The following is a 17,841-nucleotide window of genomic DNA, read 5'->3' on the forward strand; positions in this document are numbered from 1 at the left end:
CCTTAAAAATCTTAAAGAAGAAGGCTAAAATAAACATGGCATCGAGTGTACATGCTGTGTGGATTGATTTGTATCCTTTGCGAAGAGTGGATATGCATTAAGTGAGTGTTTTTCAGTGTTATGGCTTGTGGCGTGTTGTTGATGTGTGGGGCGGGTTCTTTGTATGCCTTTTAAGAGAAGAGCTGTTTGAGAATTAGCTATGTGAGGTGCAGGGAAACTGTGAATTAGTTTGTGGAAATATTGAATTTCACTCAAATAGCCTTTGATGGAATTGATCTGGAGTTTTTTGATAATAGTGAGGTAGGATATGTAAGATGACATGGTAAGTAGGGAAAAATCGGGAAACAGTATATTATAACATGCATGGAATGTTTTTAAGCTTTTCCATGCTGTTAAATATGACTGCAGGGTTAGGCACCACTGCTTGAAGGATAAAGTCAAGGGAGGCTTCAAGCAGGTTTTTTAAAGGATGATCTATGGGAATATCAGCTCTGAATAAGGAGGGACTTGGACTGGAAACTGATCCGCTTCTGGTGCCAAATGTCTGAATTTCAGGAAGGCAAAACGAGAGAGAGAATCAGCAATTTGGTTTTTGGACCCAGGAATGTGCTTTGCAGTTAAAATAAACTGGTCATATGCTGAGATCCAAGTTAGGCGTCTTAGTAGGGGAATTATTGCTAGTGAATTTGAACGGCCTTTATTTATGCAGTGAACAGTTGCTTCGTTGTCACAGGGAATTATAATGCAGGAAGCTGACCATTCTTTTCCCCATAGTTATGCAGTTATGACTAGTGGCTAGAGTTTGAATAGCACCAATGATTTTAGTGGTTGCGGCAGGTCTAACAGCTGGGGTGGCCAAGTGGACGCGAACCAGTGTCCTTGGTAATAACCTCCAAATCCGATAGACTGAGCAGCATCAGTGAATAAATTGATGTCTGCTGGGGAGGATATTAGGTTGCTGTAAAAAAAGGAGGGACCGTTCCATTGTTTGAGAAATAATATCCATAAACGGAGTTCAATTAGGCTACTGTCATTGATGGATATTTGATCCTCTAGACCGTGAGCTGAGGACGCGAGAAATGAGAAATGAACGAGCGGCCTTGGGGAATTATGCGCATTGCGAAATTCAAGTGGCCGAGAATTGATAATAGCTTGCGCTTAGAACAGGTCGGGCTGTCTAATAGGGAGGAAGCTACCAGGATCGTTCGATCAATTTTCTCTTTTGGTAGGGATGCTTGGACTAGAGATGGATTTGCTAGAGTCTAATTTAAAGCCTAATGGGAATCAATGGGAATCCCGAGTTCGGCAAAAAACTTTTGAACTGAGGTGCATGCCTGGGATAGCGTCGGGTGGTGAGATGATTAGAAAATCATCTGTTAGATGCATTAGGTGTGGGATTTTGTAGTTATTGGAAAGGATCCAGCAAATTGCTTCTGACAGCATGTAGAAAATCTTTGGACTACTTCTGCAGCCAAAAGTTAGGCGGGTGGAAAAATAATATTTTTTTCACCAAAGAATGTCGAAAAGGTGCCAAAAGTTGGGATGGATGGGCATGATTTTAAAGGCGGATGTTATGTCCATTTTAGCCATCCAAGCGCCGCAATTTTAACTAGTGAAATAGCTTGGTCGATGTCGTAATAGTTCATAGAGAACTCTCCGAGAGGGATGAGACTGTTGGTGCTAGGAAACGGAGAATTATGCGGGGAGGAAAGGTCGATTGTTAGGTGTTTTTTATCGGAAAATTTCCTAGTGGCTAACCCGATAGGACTAATGCGGTAAACGCTAAAAAGAGGTGCGGAGAAAGGGCCAATCATGAAATTTTCATCTACTTCTTTTATGATCAAAAGATCGACGACGTCGGGTTCGGTGAGAGCGGACTGAAGATTTGTACAAATAAGACTACAGGAGGGGAGGCAAATGACACCTGGATGAAAACCTGGAGACAGACCCGTTAAAAGAAATTCTGAAAATTTAGGATCGGGATGTTGGAACAATTCTGATCTTAGGCGAGAAACATTCACATGAGTTGATAGTTACTTTCTAGCATTTTTATTTACAGATTTTTTCACTGGACATATTATGCAGGCATGGGCACTGCCACAGAAATTGCAAACATGCAAAAATCGACATTTCTGTCTCCAGCACTTGACGCTATTGAAGCCAGTGCAGGGACAGAAGGGCAGTGATCAGAAAAGGAGGGGCGGAATGTTTTGGTTTGAAGGGACGTAACTGGTAGATCTGGGCTAGGCTGGTTCGGGAAGGGGGAGAAGGGACGGAAGTTTTGAATGGGCATGATTCAGTAAGGTGGGTGGTGGATCGGCAGGCCGCACAAGATACATTGTGGCAACCTAGAAAGACTTTATTATGGAGTTTTGTGTCTAAGGCTCCCCAGGATGGGGTCTGGTTCCATTGTGAAATGCGAATGGTGCACTTAGTGGTAAAATGGCGGTGGTAGGTATAAAAATGGGAGCCTCCGTATGAGAGCGCAAGCTCAGCAACTATCACAAGATAATCATTGAGCTTGCATCCCCTTTGAGGATAACGAAGCAAATGACATCAGAGTAGCATGAGAATGCTACGGTAAATCATGTGAACGATTGGATGCGGGACTGAATGTTAGCTGTGTTTTTTAGGGTTACTGAAAATTGGCTGCGATCTATCTAGTGGTCTGCCGATGCGGGTGGAATGGGTGAGAGGAGAGGGGAAAAAAATCAACATCTAAACCTGACAAGATTTGGCTTCACGCTACTGCTGGCCCTAGGATCACAGGTGGAAGGAAAAGAGAAGAGAGGAGGGGCTGCTGGTGTTAGTGATGTCAGCAGAGGCGGACTCACGCTGGAACTTGCATCGGGGCCTGAAAGAAAGTTGGAGGCTAGAGCTGTTTGCGGAGGCACGCTCGCACTACTGCTGGCCCAAGGATCACAGGTGGAAGGAAAAGAAGAGAGTGGAGGGGCTGCCGAAGTGACATCAGCGGAGACGGCCTCACGCTGGAACTTGCATCGGGCCTGAAAAAACCTGGGGAAGAAGAGGAGGAATTAGAGGAGCTGGGGTTTTAGCTTAGAGTGGAGGCGGCCTCACGCTCTCACTGCTTGTGGAAACTTGGATGGGGTGGGGAGGCAGATTATGAATTTTGGCCTGTGCTTCCTGTAGCGACCCTGCACTTGAGTTGGAAAGGGGGGCAGCGGGCCAAGGATGGAGTTGGGGATAGGCTTTTGGTGACGCTAGTGGAGGCAAGCTCACGCTATACTGGCAACTCAAGGGAGCGTGCTTAGAGCCGGTGTTGAGTCAAACTTCCAGTGATTGGGATCCTTCGTCATCTGGACCCGGGGCTCGCCCCAGACTTGCTGAAGGCCTGCTGCTCCGTTCGGGTCTGGAGGATGGGCTTGGATCTGGTCGCTGGTATGGATTGTGCCAAACCTGGCTGGATTTCATCATGGTTTTGGACGGTGGAGTAATGGAAGGAAGTGGTGCTGCGGATTGCAAGGAGCCAGAGGATCCGCCTTGGTGGTTCGGCGCGGAACGATGATGCCTGTGTTGGCCAATGCTTGGTGTAAGTCGGAGACTGTGTTTACCCCATGGAGGACCTGGCTGAGGCGAATGGTGAGGCTGGAGAAGACTGCCTTCTGGGAGATGGTGAGCCCCGTCGTGATCGAACGGCCATGGTTCGGGTTGAACGGCAGCCTTGAGGTGGAACCGTGGGCTGAGATGTGTTCTGAGAAGCTGCGGTGCTCTGGGTGCCGGCGGGAGATCTCAGATGGGCCTCTGGAAGGAAGGCGTAATCCTCTGCAAAGAGTTTATTCTCAGACAAGGTTCAGCGTTGAAGGTTTGCTAAAGTCGTGAGATGCTGCAGGTAAGACAGCTTTGGTATATATAGGGATATGTTCAGGAACTGATTTGATAATTGAATAATTGTCAATGACGTATTCGATACTGAAACTTCTGTGCGTGTTCCTCCCAAAATTTGTTTACAAAACATCACTTATAACAAACAAAGAAAAGGGCAGTGCTGTAGACCAGAAAACACAGGCAAGAAAAACAGGGGATGGGAGTTAACTTGGGGATAAACTGTGGTGACACACAGTAGGCACAGGGAAAACATAACATTCCCCTCTCATTATTTTCTGTATGTGCATATGTTTCTATTGCCTCTGTTTTATGAAAAAGTTGTGGCATGAGCAGCTTAGGGTTAGTAATCAGGTAAATTGGTTAAATAATGATGTGATTTGAAACAGGCAATGTCAACTGGTGATTGTAATTATGATTTGGTACAAAAGCAGCATCCAAGAGAAGTCTTATCCTGTAGGAAAAGAATGGCCTGAGGATTGCCAGTTTGCCAACAAATACATCAGAAAAAGATTGAAATGTTTAAGCACAATGTTCCTCAGAAAAAGAGAGGAAGATATTTAGATATTTCACCTTTAACAGTGCAGAACATCATTAAAAGGTTCAAGGAATCTGAAAGGACTTCAGTTCATAAAGGACAAGGGCGCAAGCCTAAGTTGAACAACAATGATCTCCGATCCCTCAAACGGCGCTGCATCAAGAATCACCTTTCATCTATAAGCCAGATCACCACATGGGCTCAGGACTACTGCGCCAAACCTTTGTCAAGTATCACAATACATAGTTACATCCACAAACGCCAGAGAAAACAGTAATGTGCTGAAAGGAAGCCCTATGTTAGCAGTGTTTGGAAGCGCTGTCGACTTCTCTAGGCTTGGAGGCATCTGGGATGAACTATCTTGTGTACTGTGGTCAGATGAATTAATATTTCAGGGATTTTTTGGGAGAAATTGAAATTTAGCTGGAGAGTCTGATGTGGCCATCATAACAGCATGGCAGCCATCCTGTGAAATGACGCAGAAATGACGCAGGAGGTAATTTAGGGAAGGTACTCAGGGTTAGCAGCCATGACAGGTGATGAAGCCACAGGATTTAGTGTGGAAACAGCTGTGCTTGTGATGCTTGAATCTGAGGAACTAGAGAACATTGAAACTGCTATAATAGAGAACACTGAAACGGGGGATGAGCTGAGGAGCTGCAGAAAAGATTACAGGGGAGGCAATCCTTATAACTGGTGCAGGGAAATCTTTTTTAGCAAATAAAAACATACAAACAACATTTTTATTTGAACCTTTTATTGAATATAATTATTTTCTATCTTTCTACTATAGCTGTATCTTATTTTATTTAAATTTTTAAAGTACCTTACAAAGCAACTTTTTAAGATGCTACAGAAAATCATTTTTGCTTACTTTGTTCATGTTTTTTTTTCTTTTTCATCTCAGGACCATCTTCTATTTTTTTTTTTTTCATTTTAATAGTTAAAACTTAAAAAAAAAAAAACATCTGTTTTCCCTGTCTTCCAAAAACATAGAAAGTCCAGATATTTGTGTAAAAACGTAATTACTAAAAGTTAAAAGTTGTCAGAAAATCAAATTTTATAGTGAAGTATATAGTATATAGTCAGATAAATCTAGTTGTACAGTAACAAAATGTTGCTCTTCATTACTTCGCATCTCTGAAATTAAGTGCACATGTATGAGCACAACAACAATTTCATTATGTTATTGAGATCCCTTCAGCAAAAGCAAGCAGCAAAGGAAAAAGTTACATTTTAAGTGGTGCTGATCCAAATGCAGTTTATTATGAGAATGATCAGACAGGCAACGGTCAACACAGTCACACAAGTACATGCAGAGTGGAACAGGTGTGTGTGTGTGAGATGCATGAAGGTGGCAGATTTGTAGTTCTTCAGTGATCTGCAGTAGCTAGATCGTTGGTGACTGTTACAGCCCCCACAGAGATTGGCTTCCAGACCCTTCCACTGCAGTCCAGAAGGAAGGTGGAGCAGAGGCGGAATAGGGGGCAGGATGTATGTCCAGGTCCATACAGCTGTGGAGAGCGTGGACCTGCGGAGGGCATGGAGCTGTGGAGGGCCTGGAGCTGCGGAGAGCCTGGCACTCCGGAGAGCCTGGAGCTCTGGAGGGCCAGGAGCGTAGAGCTGCAGAGGGCATGGAGCTGCAGAGGGCCTGGAGCTTGGAGCAGCAGAGGGCCTTAAGCATCGAGCTGCGGTGGGCGTGGAGGGTGGAGTTGCGGAAAAACAGAAGCATGAAGCTGTGGTATGTCTGGGGGTTCAGGTTCAGAAGGCTCTGGGTCAGGAGGCTAAGTTCTGGAGACACTGGCAGTTCAAACCACCCCAGTGGGTCTAGAGGCTAAGGTTCAGGAGGCACTTGCAGTTCATATATTCCCAGAGGGTCAGGGGGCTTTGGTTCAGTAAGCACAGGAGGGTCACATAGCTCTGGCGGCACTAGGAAGTCACACGGCTCTGGTGGCACTGGAAAGTCACACATAGCTCTGACAGCCATTCGTGGGACTAGGATGGCAGCTCTGTCCATTTGTGGGACTCAGGTGTAGGCTCTGGTCAATCGTGGGACTCAGGAGGTGGTTCTGGCCATTTTTGGGACTCGGGAGAATCTGGTGCGCACCATTTGGGGAATTCGAAGGGATCTGGCGCCCCCCATTTGGAAAATTCTGAGAAATCTGGCTGGCAGCAGCTCTGGCAACTCAAGTAGTGATAGCCATTTTTGTGACTCAGATGATGCTATATCAGGAACAGGAATAATGACAGGAACTATGGCAAGACTATACTTGAACAGGAAACCATCTTCTGAACAATTGGCTCTTACCATTTTGTGAGCTTGAAGGCTGCTTGTGGCCATTTTGTGCACTGGCAGAATGCCGGCGGCAATCTTGTGAGCTGAAGGACTGGAGCCTGCTATTTTGTGCCATGACTGTGTAGTGGTGGACTGATAAAATGGAGACAGGAGTATGGGTGATACTAACAGTAGTTACTGGTTTACCTAGTGTTACTGTGTTGGGCAGCAAGCCCCGTCGCTAGCTATCTAACTGCACCTTATCTCTCTCTCTCTCGTTAATTTATTTAAAGAATACTGACTAAACTATTCTTAACTACCTAATTTCTATGCAGAATGGAACGTCTTAATGCATTTTCTATAATGCTCACTCAAGGAAATTACAATAAATCTGTATCATTTGTGCAAAGCGCATTAAATTATATGTATTATTAAACATAAAAAATTAAAACATGAAAAATTAAACTATATTTAAGAACTAAGAATTGAATTAACCATGGTAATAAAGATACACATCTGCTATGTTTTGCTCAGGAACAGTGGCCATCTCCAGACTCTGTCTCTGGCATTTGTATTTATCTCAATACTCCTGAGCAACTGATGGCCTTAAAAGTTTGGTACACTGATCTTATATTCAGTAGCAGCAAAAGATATTATGTGGTTTGCAGGAATATTGAAACTGAATTAACGTTAGCCTACTGGTGAACTGCGCTAAATTAAAAGTGCACAAGATGTTGCTTACTGTTACGATAACCAGCGATCGTTCTCCGGAGATCGCTGGTTTCCACTATACCAGGACAACACTTCCGCATTTCCCAGGACTACATATTCATACATGCACTTCTTACAAACACGCACGCCTGCTCATTCATCTCGCTTGATTACACTCACCAGCTGAACCTTGTCAAAGACTGATAACACACCATACACCATGATAACAAGCCACTCATCCACTCATCATACTCATCACATATCTGTTACTAGTAACACTACACCGCATTTGCCCAGTCTTGTTATCTTGTGTACCGACCATTAGCCTTGTTAGCCTCTTTGTCTTAGCCTGCCGCCTGCCTTTCTGACCTCTTGCCTGTATTCGACTGTGATTCTGGATTGTCCTCTCACTCCTGTTCACACCTGTGTTGACCACTGCTTGCCTGACCACCGATTAAACCTGCATTTGGATCTTACTTCAGTTTGTGTCACTTCCATTCACAACACTTACACTGGCTATTAAAGACATGTACAAATCAAATACTTTCTATACGCTAAATATTTCATTACTAAACTGATTTTTATTTTTTTAAGTAAAGATTTGTAATTTTGTGGTTTGTAATTTTAATGATAGAGAAATTTAAAAGAGGGTGACATGGTGGCACAGTGGATAGCGCTGTTACCTCACAGCAAGAAGGTCACTGGTTCGATCCTCGGCTGGGACAGTTGGCATTTCTGTGTGGAGTTTGCATGTTCTCCTCATGTTGGCGTGGGTTTCCTAAGGGTGCTTCTGTTTCCCCAACAGTCCAAACACTTGTGCTATAGTGGAATTGGGTACGCTAAAACTGTTCATAGGTAAAATCATGCGCTCATCCAGACTGCCTTGCCTGGGTCATAATTGTTAAATGCATATTTGTACATCACATATCATCTGCACATTTATCTAACGTAAATGCTTCTAATTCACATATATAAATAAATTCTTCTTTAGGTAGTGCCTATATAGCAATGTGTGTGTGGCCCATCACCTTAATTACATTAGGAAAAATAATTAATCGCTTCACATTGAATTTATCAACTGGAAAACTTGTAACAGACATGCTGAACAAGATTAATAAGGGCAATACCCTTTGCCAGGAGTCACCAATCTCGTTTCTGGAGGTCCAGTGCTCTGCAGGGTTTAGTTCCAACTTGCCTCAACACACCTGCCTGGGTGTTTATTCCTAGTGTGGCATAACCAAGGGTTTCATTAATGTTCAACAGCTAGCACGACTACGCCACCCTGGAATATGGCCAGGGACCTATATTTTATATTATAAAAGGCAACACAGGTAAGCTTGCAGTAAATGGCAAGAGACGTGGATTGGAAAAAATACATACGAACTTTATTTTTTTTTTAAATGCATCAAAAAGGTATATACTGTTTAAATTCAATAAAACCCATCTACTAAAAATACACTACACGCACACACTAAAACCTCCCACGTAGCTATAGGTTTTCATACGGCACCCAGCAATCATTTTCGGTCTGTAAAATGGTAAGGGGATTTAAGTTAGATTGAGTGCATGAGCAAGCTAATCCAAAGATTTTAAAATCACTTACCGCAACACTCAATTTCGCCTAATCAAGAGCATCAGAACGCCAACACAGAGGAAAACGGGCTCAATCAATCATTAATAAGTCCTAAACATATCCGTTGGGTTAAACGTAGTTTTGTAACGCAGTGAAACGAACTGCTGACTGCAAAGAAGGAGGAAACAGATAATGATCACTTTACTACAATCAACTTTCCATCCAAAAAGCAACGAGCCAACGCAGCCAGTTACCTGCAGAAGAGCAGCCGTAGATGCAGCCCAACACTGTGATCCCGATAAGGCGCAACACTAAACAAACATCCAAAACATGAGCTTTCCCAATGAAGCAACCCGTACACAGGCGAGCTGTCATCCACATACCTGCCGGCGAGTGACTGAAAGCAGGAAGTGACCAGTCAGAAGGGGCGGGACTCGTGACACATACCATCCTGGTTGTCATTTTATATCTTCCCCCACTGATTACTAATAGGGTAGGGGGTATGCCACCCGCAACCACAGAGGGGCGGCGCTTGTCTGGCCACACTAGTAAGACCTTGAATAGCTTGTTCAGGTGTGTTTGATTAGGGTTGGACCTAAAATCTGCAGGACACCGAACCTCCAGGAACAAATTTGGTGACCACTGCTCTAGACCAATGCTGCCATTGCAATAGGTTGCATTTTCACACACATTTTTACTAGATAACATAATTGATTTGAATTTCCTATAAAACGTTGCAGTGATGTGTAATGTTTTATCAACTACTAATTGATTGCAATGTTTCTCACATGTGGTGGTCATTACACTTAATAGTTTATTGTTTGCAACTACACTTCATTGCCTCTGAGAGTCACCAATGGACAAAAACACTAAATTGTGCATTTCTTAGTTTTAGTGAGTGCGCATTGTTAACACATGAGGCCCTAGATGACCGCATAAATATTGTGTTTGTCCTCTACACAGGCTACAGAGCTGTAATGTCACTGTTCAGTCCTGTAAGAGTTTGTCTAAAGTTCTACAATCATCAAACTGTGTCCTGAGAGAGCTGGACCTGAGTAACAATGACCTGCAGGATTCAGGAGTGAAGCTTCTCTCTGATGGACTGAAGAGTCAACACTGTAAACTGGAGACACTGAGGTCTGAGTTCAACCTCTAGTTGAATGATTAACAGTTTGTTTGTTTTTTTGTTTTTGTTTTTTTGCTTGTTTTGTTTTAGTGATGGCTGATTCACAAAGGAATCATTTAATTTAAACTTGATCTTACAAGTGAACCATTCAAACTAGTTTATCAAATTGAACTGAATCATTTGAAATGGTTCACGTCTCCAGTAAGCACCATAGAATCAGTTGCAGTGGCTTTCGGACCACCAGTACAATTTTTATTTCTACATGTGTCCGACTTGACAATCTATAAGCTGATGATACTGTGCATGTGTGTCATTTTCACAATTTATCAGATTTATAAACCTAAGAGATCTGCTCTATTTTTACTAAATCATTACAACTGCTTTAGCATACTTTAAGTTTAATTCTGTCTGAATTTGGCCTTATGGAATAAAAAGATTCCCATACCCACATGTAGAGCCCTGCATTGCCAATTGAGTAAACTCACTGTGGACCACATACCTCTTAAATATTGATGTCACTTAAACTAAATCTTACATTTAAAACAAACAAACAAACAAAAAAAACTCTAAAAGTTTCTCTAAATTATTCTGAGAAAAATTAATAGAAAATAAAAACATCAACTGTCTGTTTTAATAATCTGCCAAAGAAATAAGCTAACTAATCTTGATTTTTCTTTTGACGAGATCATTTTGCTTGTTTTAAGGAAAAACTCACTTAATATTGGCATATTATTTCTGAAAACAAGACAATGTGTTTTGTTTGTCTAGAAAATTCTTCTTGATTTAAGACTTTAGATATTTGGACTAAAAACAAGACAAAAAGTCTAAGGAAGAAAAGCATTTTTTTGCAGTGTGATTGATATTTATTTATTTATTTATTTATGTATTACATTTGATGAATGACTAAAAGTCACTCTGTTAATGTAATCTGTCTTCTTTCTCAGATTGGCCATGTGTAATCTCACTGTTCAGTGCTGTGAGAGTTTGTCTTTAGCTCTACAATCCTCAAACTGTGTGCTGAGAGAGCTGGACCTGAGTAACAATGACCTGCAGGATTCAGGAGTGAAGCTTCTCTCTAATAGACTGAAGAGTCAATACTGTAAACTGGAGACACTGAGGTAAATGTTTTTCCACTCAACAGCAAAAACAGAAAAATAGTTAAATACTGGATTAACAAATATGGAAGCCCTTTTCCCAACTCAGTGTATTGTAAGGAAAAAAATTTAGAGGTGTGGAGTCTGAGGGGTGGTTTGGGTCCTGGTGAAGTTTTAACCTGCTCTGATATTTGTGCATTCTGCAGTTTCTTTAAAACATATAAGTCACATGACACTCTTATCATATAACGGAAGAATTTTCTCTGACTTAATATTTAGACTGGAACTTGGACATTGGTTTCAATCGAGTTCAGCAATATACTGTATGCTGTTTCACCTAAGAAGCAAAGCCATTGGTTGAGCGTGCTTGTTCAGAAAATGGTTAAATCCCCCGTGTATTTAGAATGGACATTGACATTCTCATCTGACAAGCTTGTCTGTGACTGGCCTGTTGTTTTGTTCATTTCTGCACTGATACCTCAATAGAAATATCAACATTGATCTGCTTCATGATCTGACTGCAGTCTCACTTCATTTCTCTCTATAACTTAAGTTTTTAATGCATAATTAGTTGATTATTAATTAAATAAATCAATTTTTACAACCCTTAAAATCTGAAATGAGGTGCTCATCATCATAAATTAAAATAAGAACATATGACAGCTGAGCAGAATCTGTGGGACTCTGAAAAATAACTTCTGAAACTCTGACCAGTGTAAGGAGAGTTTACTCGCAAGTGACCTTTTTTTTTTTTACTATTTTGGTCCATTTAGAAACTTTAACGTGTGAAAGGGAACTGCACAGAGAACAACAATAAACATTGTAACAATTTTAATCCCGGTTTCACAACAAAATAATCGATCTATAAGTGTGAAAGCAAGAGAATGAGTTTGTGTTTGTTTTAGTTTATTTACAACATAGTCCACAATGTAAAATAGATACAAATAATGAAAATCAGCTCATATTCAATTACACGTTAGACAGTAATTTAATACATTACATTACTTCTTAAACATTACATGTTACATTACTAGATGATCTTCTGAGCTCAAGTGTGTCTTCCTCCTCACAGTAGACTTTACAGCTTGATGTGGTGTATTATGAACAATGTCATTGCTCTGTACACTTCTACAGATGATGTCGAGTGTGTGTGTGTGTGTGTGTGTGTGTGTGTGTGTGTGTGTGTATGTTTGCTGATGCGAGGGCTTGATCAATAAGGAGAGCTAATCAGGATGTGTGTGTTCATCACTGCTGTTGACATGAGCAGAAACAGCAGTCAGCATCTTCACAACACAAAGAGATGTGTGATTGTCCAACTGTGTGATGTGGACTATTGCTGTGTTTGTAGATTGTCTGGCTGTATGGTGACAGAGGAAGGCTGTGGTTTTCTGTCTTCAGCTCTGACTTCAAACCCCTCACACCTGAGAGAGCTGGATCTGAGCTACAATCATCCAGGAGATTCAGGAGTCAAGCTGCTCTCTGAAAAATGGCAGTGTCCAAATTACACACTGGACAAACTCAAGTATGTGGAGCATCACTGGCCTTGTGCTTTTACACTGAATGGGTTTTATAAAGACACTAGAATTTTGAAAACAGACACCTTGTAGCCTACTTTACTCCTCTTCTCTTTTCGTCTCCAGATATGAATCCAAACCTGTTAAAAATGTCAGTGCACTGGGGCAGTTCTCACATTAAGCGTGATATTATATCTCATATTAACACTGTACAGTTTCAGCATTTCAGTTGAGCAGTGAAACTTCTTCCTTACATTTCTGCTGAAGAACCGTACACTATTAGGTCAACAATGTGTGTGTGTGTGAGGTTTTGGAGCAGGTTTTGTGCCACATTTTTGTATTCTTTATAGTGTTTACTTGACCAGTGCTTCCCAAAGTGAGTGAAAACTGACGGTGGTTCCTAAACCCGGTCAAACTGCACATTTTCTGAAATCCTGGCTTTCTTAATTCTTCTTGTGTCCAATACTTCTCTGATCTACAAGTCATCCTCCATCATCCACACCATCATCACCTCCACAGCTTGCGTCCCAGTATCCATCACTCACAGATCAGCCCTCTTTATCCATAGCCATCTTGTGGCTTTCTCTGCAGCTTGGCAAACAGACTTAACTGCCCTCTTCTTAGCTGGTACTGCTAGGCCTAGTTGGTTGAAGATTTACAGAGTGAACACCCTGCAAACCTTCTATAGCCCACCTCTATTGGCTCACACTGGGTCTTCCAGCCCCCTTCCCTTCTGTACTAGCTCTGAGTACTTTGAGCATTGCCTTCCATTTGCCTCTTCCATCCGCTCTTCCCTGGCCTCTGTGAGTTCAAGCAAAATCAGCTGTCTTGTTTCCTCAGAAATGCTAATTATGCCGGTTGGGAGTGATGTTGTAACTATGTGCTGTAGGAAATTTAACTGCTTCCCCAGGTCAACTTGCAACAGTGGAGGAGGCCTGACCTTGTCTTTTGCAGTTGGCAGGGTTCCTCCCCAGCTTTCACAATGTCAATCCTCCTTTTCGAGTCTAGATTGAACCTACCAGAAATTATGGCATTGCAAATGCTTTCTGCCACCACCGTCAGTAATTAGTCATGCCACCAACGATAGCGCCCTTCTGCCAGTGGACAGCCGCTCAATAGGTGTTGTAATGATCTCCTACCAGAGCATAATTGGCAAGCTGAAGTCTCATTCTTGCCCCACACGTGAAGGTTGACTGGACTTGGTATGAGCCTGGATAAGGAATCCGATGTGATGGAAGACTGCCTGCATGATGTTTTTCCAGGTGATCTTACCTTGTTGGCTACTCTCCCACTTTGTCCATGCCCCCTGCTGCTTCAGTCCACTGTCCTGCTCACTCTCAGGGCGTACTCACACTATGCTATTCGAACCGTGCCCAAATCCGGTATATCTCCAAAACACTCTTCCACACACTCTTTTTGGATCGGAGCAGCCACTACTGCAGCTAGATCAGGCATCTCAGATGAAACCATCAGAGTCCTAGGCCGATGGTCATCAGAAGCATATCACCTATATATGCGACACAACCTCAACGACCTTTGTTAAGTTTAAGCCCACATCAGCTCTCAAAATTCTTGGGGGTCTTCTAAAGGTTCCACTTTAACCAAAGAGACAAAGGCCCTACTCTGAGTATCCCCGGACGAGACTCCCTGATCAGCCAGTTCAACGTTCATCCATACTTCTCTTACCAATCTTCATAACTGTTACGTCCTTTTAGATGTTAATATTAAACTAGGAGTAGATGACAATAACATACATTAGTTTAATGTGTGTGACAAGCGGATGGAGAAAGAAATAAACTGAATCAAATAATCACTGCAATTATTTATTGCCCATATATCCAATGAAAACCAGTGAAAATATATACAGTGAAAGAAAAATATTTACAATGATTAAATAATGAATTACCTGGGGGGAGAGGAAGTAGTTGAATGTGCTTAAATCAAAGAAATAAATATAACAAAACTCAGTAACTGTTTTCACCAAACTAAACTAAATATGAAAAGAAAAGCATGAAAAGAAACATCTTCAACGTACCAAACGTCTTAACTAAACTGCTCTAACTAAAAACAAAACATACAGAAAACAGCACATTCTCCTGAACCTAGTGAACTAATACAGAATATCACTCTGAGTGTTGTATATGTATATCGCGCGACTTACTCACTCCTACACCTCTCCGAGGCATCACTCAAGCATGTCAGTTAACTGGACAATTTCACAAACATGGTTAAATCGCAAACTTTAGACAAGAGCATTAAACAAGCAAAACACATTCTCTCAGACTAGCCCTCGCAAGAGAGACTGTCCTCACAGAGACCCACAGAAAGAATAAGAGCGAGAAGTTGCGAGAAGGAAAGAGACAGAGAGAGAGAGATCGAGAGATCGCCATTGCAGTTTGGGCTCGGCTTTTAAACGCTACGCCAACCAGCGATTGGTGGCGCAAACCCAGCGTCAGCGGCCAACGTCATCAGCACGAAATGCGGATCCTCCAATGCCGTTCGTACCTGTAACACATGCATGAAACGACACACCCACATACAAACGAACGCACACACTTATCCAAAATACGTTCTGCAAGGGAACGTTACACTCACCCTCTTAAGACTAAACATAAAGCAACATTAAGCTCTAGATAAAGTGTCAGCAATGACATTTTCAGATCCTTTCTTATGCTTTATGTTTAAGTTAAAATTTTGTACAATCAACGACCAACGCATAAGGCGTTGATTGTGATTGTACATTCTAGACAGAAACACTAGAGGATTGTGGTCAGTGTATACTGTAACAGGCAAAACTGATGAACCCACGTAAACCTCAAAGAACTGCAACGCCAAAATCAAAGCCAAAGCTTCCTTCTCAATGGTGGAATAATTACGTTGGTGTCTATTAAACTTACGTGAAAAGTAACAGATTGGGTGATCAAAGCCAACATCATCTTCTTGGACAAGCACAGCGCCAGCACCCAAAGAACTGGCATCAACTTCTATTTTAAATGGACGTGAGAAGTCAGGTGCGGCAAGAACAGGTGCACAAGTAAGCAACAACTTAATACTCTCAAAAGCCTGTTGGCATGCATCAGACCATACAAAATCAGCTTTTGGACTCAACAAGCTAGTCAAGGGACAAACAACAGTCGAGAAATTACGACAGAAACTCCTGTAATAACCAGCCATTCCTAAAAAGCGGCGCAACTCGCGTCTCGTTGTAGGAATAGGAAACTCAGCTATAGCTGTCACTTTGGCACTCACAGGACGAACTTGACCTTGACCTACTTCTTTGCCCAAATAGGTAATTGTTGCTTTCCCAAATTCACACTTGGCTAAATTAATAGTCAACGAAGCGTCAGATAACCGTTTAAAAACAGTACGAAGTGCAGACAAATGCTCATCCCAGTCACAGGAATAAATTACTAAATCATCGAGGTATGCATGACAATTTGGAACTCCAGACAATACGATGTTTACGAGGCGCTGGAAAGTTGCGGGAGCGTTTCGTAACCCGAAAGCCATTACTTTGTATTGTAGGAAGTTATCCGGTGTAACGAAAGCTGAAATTTGTGCAGCTCGCGGAGATAATGGTATTTGCCAAAATCCTTTGAGTAGATCTAACTTCGTGACAAATTTCGCCGAACCCAAATTGTCAATACAGTCTTCCATTCTGGGCAATGGATAACTATCTGGCACTGTTACGGAATTTACCTTACGATAATCCGTGCAAAAACGGAATGTACCGTCAGCTTTTGGCACAAGCAGACACGGAGAGCTCCAGGGACTATGACTATACTCTGCTAGATTATTTTTTAACAGATAATCAACTTCGTCTTTCATCACAGAACGTTTTACATTATTTATTCTGTAAGCATGTTGCTTAATAGGATGATCGCATGTCACTTGAATATCATGCTGTAGTACGTTAGTTTGAGTCGGCACATCACTAAACAGCATCGGATATTCTCGCAACAGTTTGATCAAATCACGTCTCTGTGTTTCTGACAAAGTATTAAAATAATCTGGCAAATTATCAAGGATCTCCGAATTCAAAAGTCTACCACACATAGTCAAGTCATTACGAAACGTAAAGTCATCATCATCATTGTGACACTCACCCAGAGAAGGCAGCTCACTCACATCAGCAGAGTCACACACAGCAGTGACAGCAGCAACTAAGGGATCAGAGGAAACAGCAGCAAGTTGTTCCTTTTCGAGATTACCAGACACTTTCCTAGAGTAATACAACTTGAGCATGTTAATGTGACAGGTGCGAAATTTTCTTTTTCGATCAGGTGTATTTATCACAAAGTCAGTTTCACTCAGTTTTTTCGACACCTTATAGGGGCCAGAAAAACGAGCGGACAACGCTGAACCGGGTACCGGTAGCAGTACTAAAACATCATCACCAGGTTTAATGTCACGGACAACAGCTTTTCTGTCATACCATCCTTTCATGTCCTCCTGAGCTACGGACAGTGACTCACGTGCAAGAGTGCAAACATTGTGCAAACGTTCTCTAAAACGGCTAACAAAATCCAAAATATTTACTCCTTTTGATTTTTCATTTAACATCCCATCTTTCAGCACTTTAAGAGGCCCGCGAAAGACGTGGCCGAATGTTAAATCTGCCGGAGAAAACCCTAATGACTCCTGTGTAGATTCACGAATTGCAAACAACATTAATGGTATTCCTTCATCCCAGTCTTTTTCAGAGCTCATGCAATATTTTCTCAACATGTATTTTAGTGTTTGATGAAAACGTTCGATAGCTCCCTGACTTTCAGGATGATACGCGCTTGATGTTCGGTGCTTTATGCCTAATGAGGTTAAAACTTGCGCGAACACTTTTGACAGAAAATTCGTACCTTGATCTGTTTGTACGATTTTTGGTAACCCAAAAGTAGAAAAAAATTTGATCATCGCTTTGATCACAACAGGTGCAGTGATTTTCCTAAGCGGGATGGCCTCGGGAAAGCGGGTTGCAGAGCACATAATAGTTAATAAAAACTGATTACCTGCTTTCGTCTTTGGAAGAGGACCAACGCAATCCAAAATGACGTGCTCAAATGGTTCGCCAACAATAGGGATCGGAACAAGTGGTGCTGGTGGAATCTTTTGATTTGGTTTGCCAGTAACCTGACAAACATGACAAGTGCGACAGTGAGAAACAACATCC

The 17,841-nt window shown here is 42.0% G+C and overlaps 1 protein-coding gene across 2 annotated transcripts in view; it reads left to right on the forward strand.

Annotated features, from left to right (window-relative positions):
• si:ch211-197e7.1 overlaps nt 1-17,841 on the forward strand; it is a 44,673-nt gene that overhangs the window by 20,801 nt on the left and 6,031 nt on the right. For both annotated transcript variants that reach the window (XM_087245653.1, NM_001444237.1), the window contains 3 exons: nt 9,904-10,077; nt 11,011-11,184; nt 12,509-12,682. In XM_087245653.1, the coding sequence (XP_087101779.1) occupies nt 9,904-10,077; nt 11,011-11,184; nt 12,509-12,682 (522 nt within the window). The remainder of the gene's footprint in view (nt 1-9,903; nt 10,078-11,010; nt 11,185-12,508; nt 12,683-17,841) is intronic.

Source organism: Danio rerio, chromosome 4, assembly GCF_052040795.2.
Source record: "Danio rerio strain M-AB ecotype USA chromosome 4, GRCz13ab, whole genome shotgun sequence".
NCBI classification, from domain to species: Eukaryota; Metazoa; Chordata; class Actinopteri; order Cypriniformes; family Danionidae; genus Danio; species Danio rerio.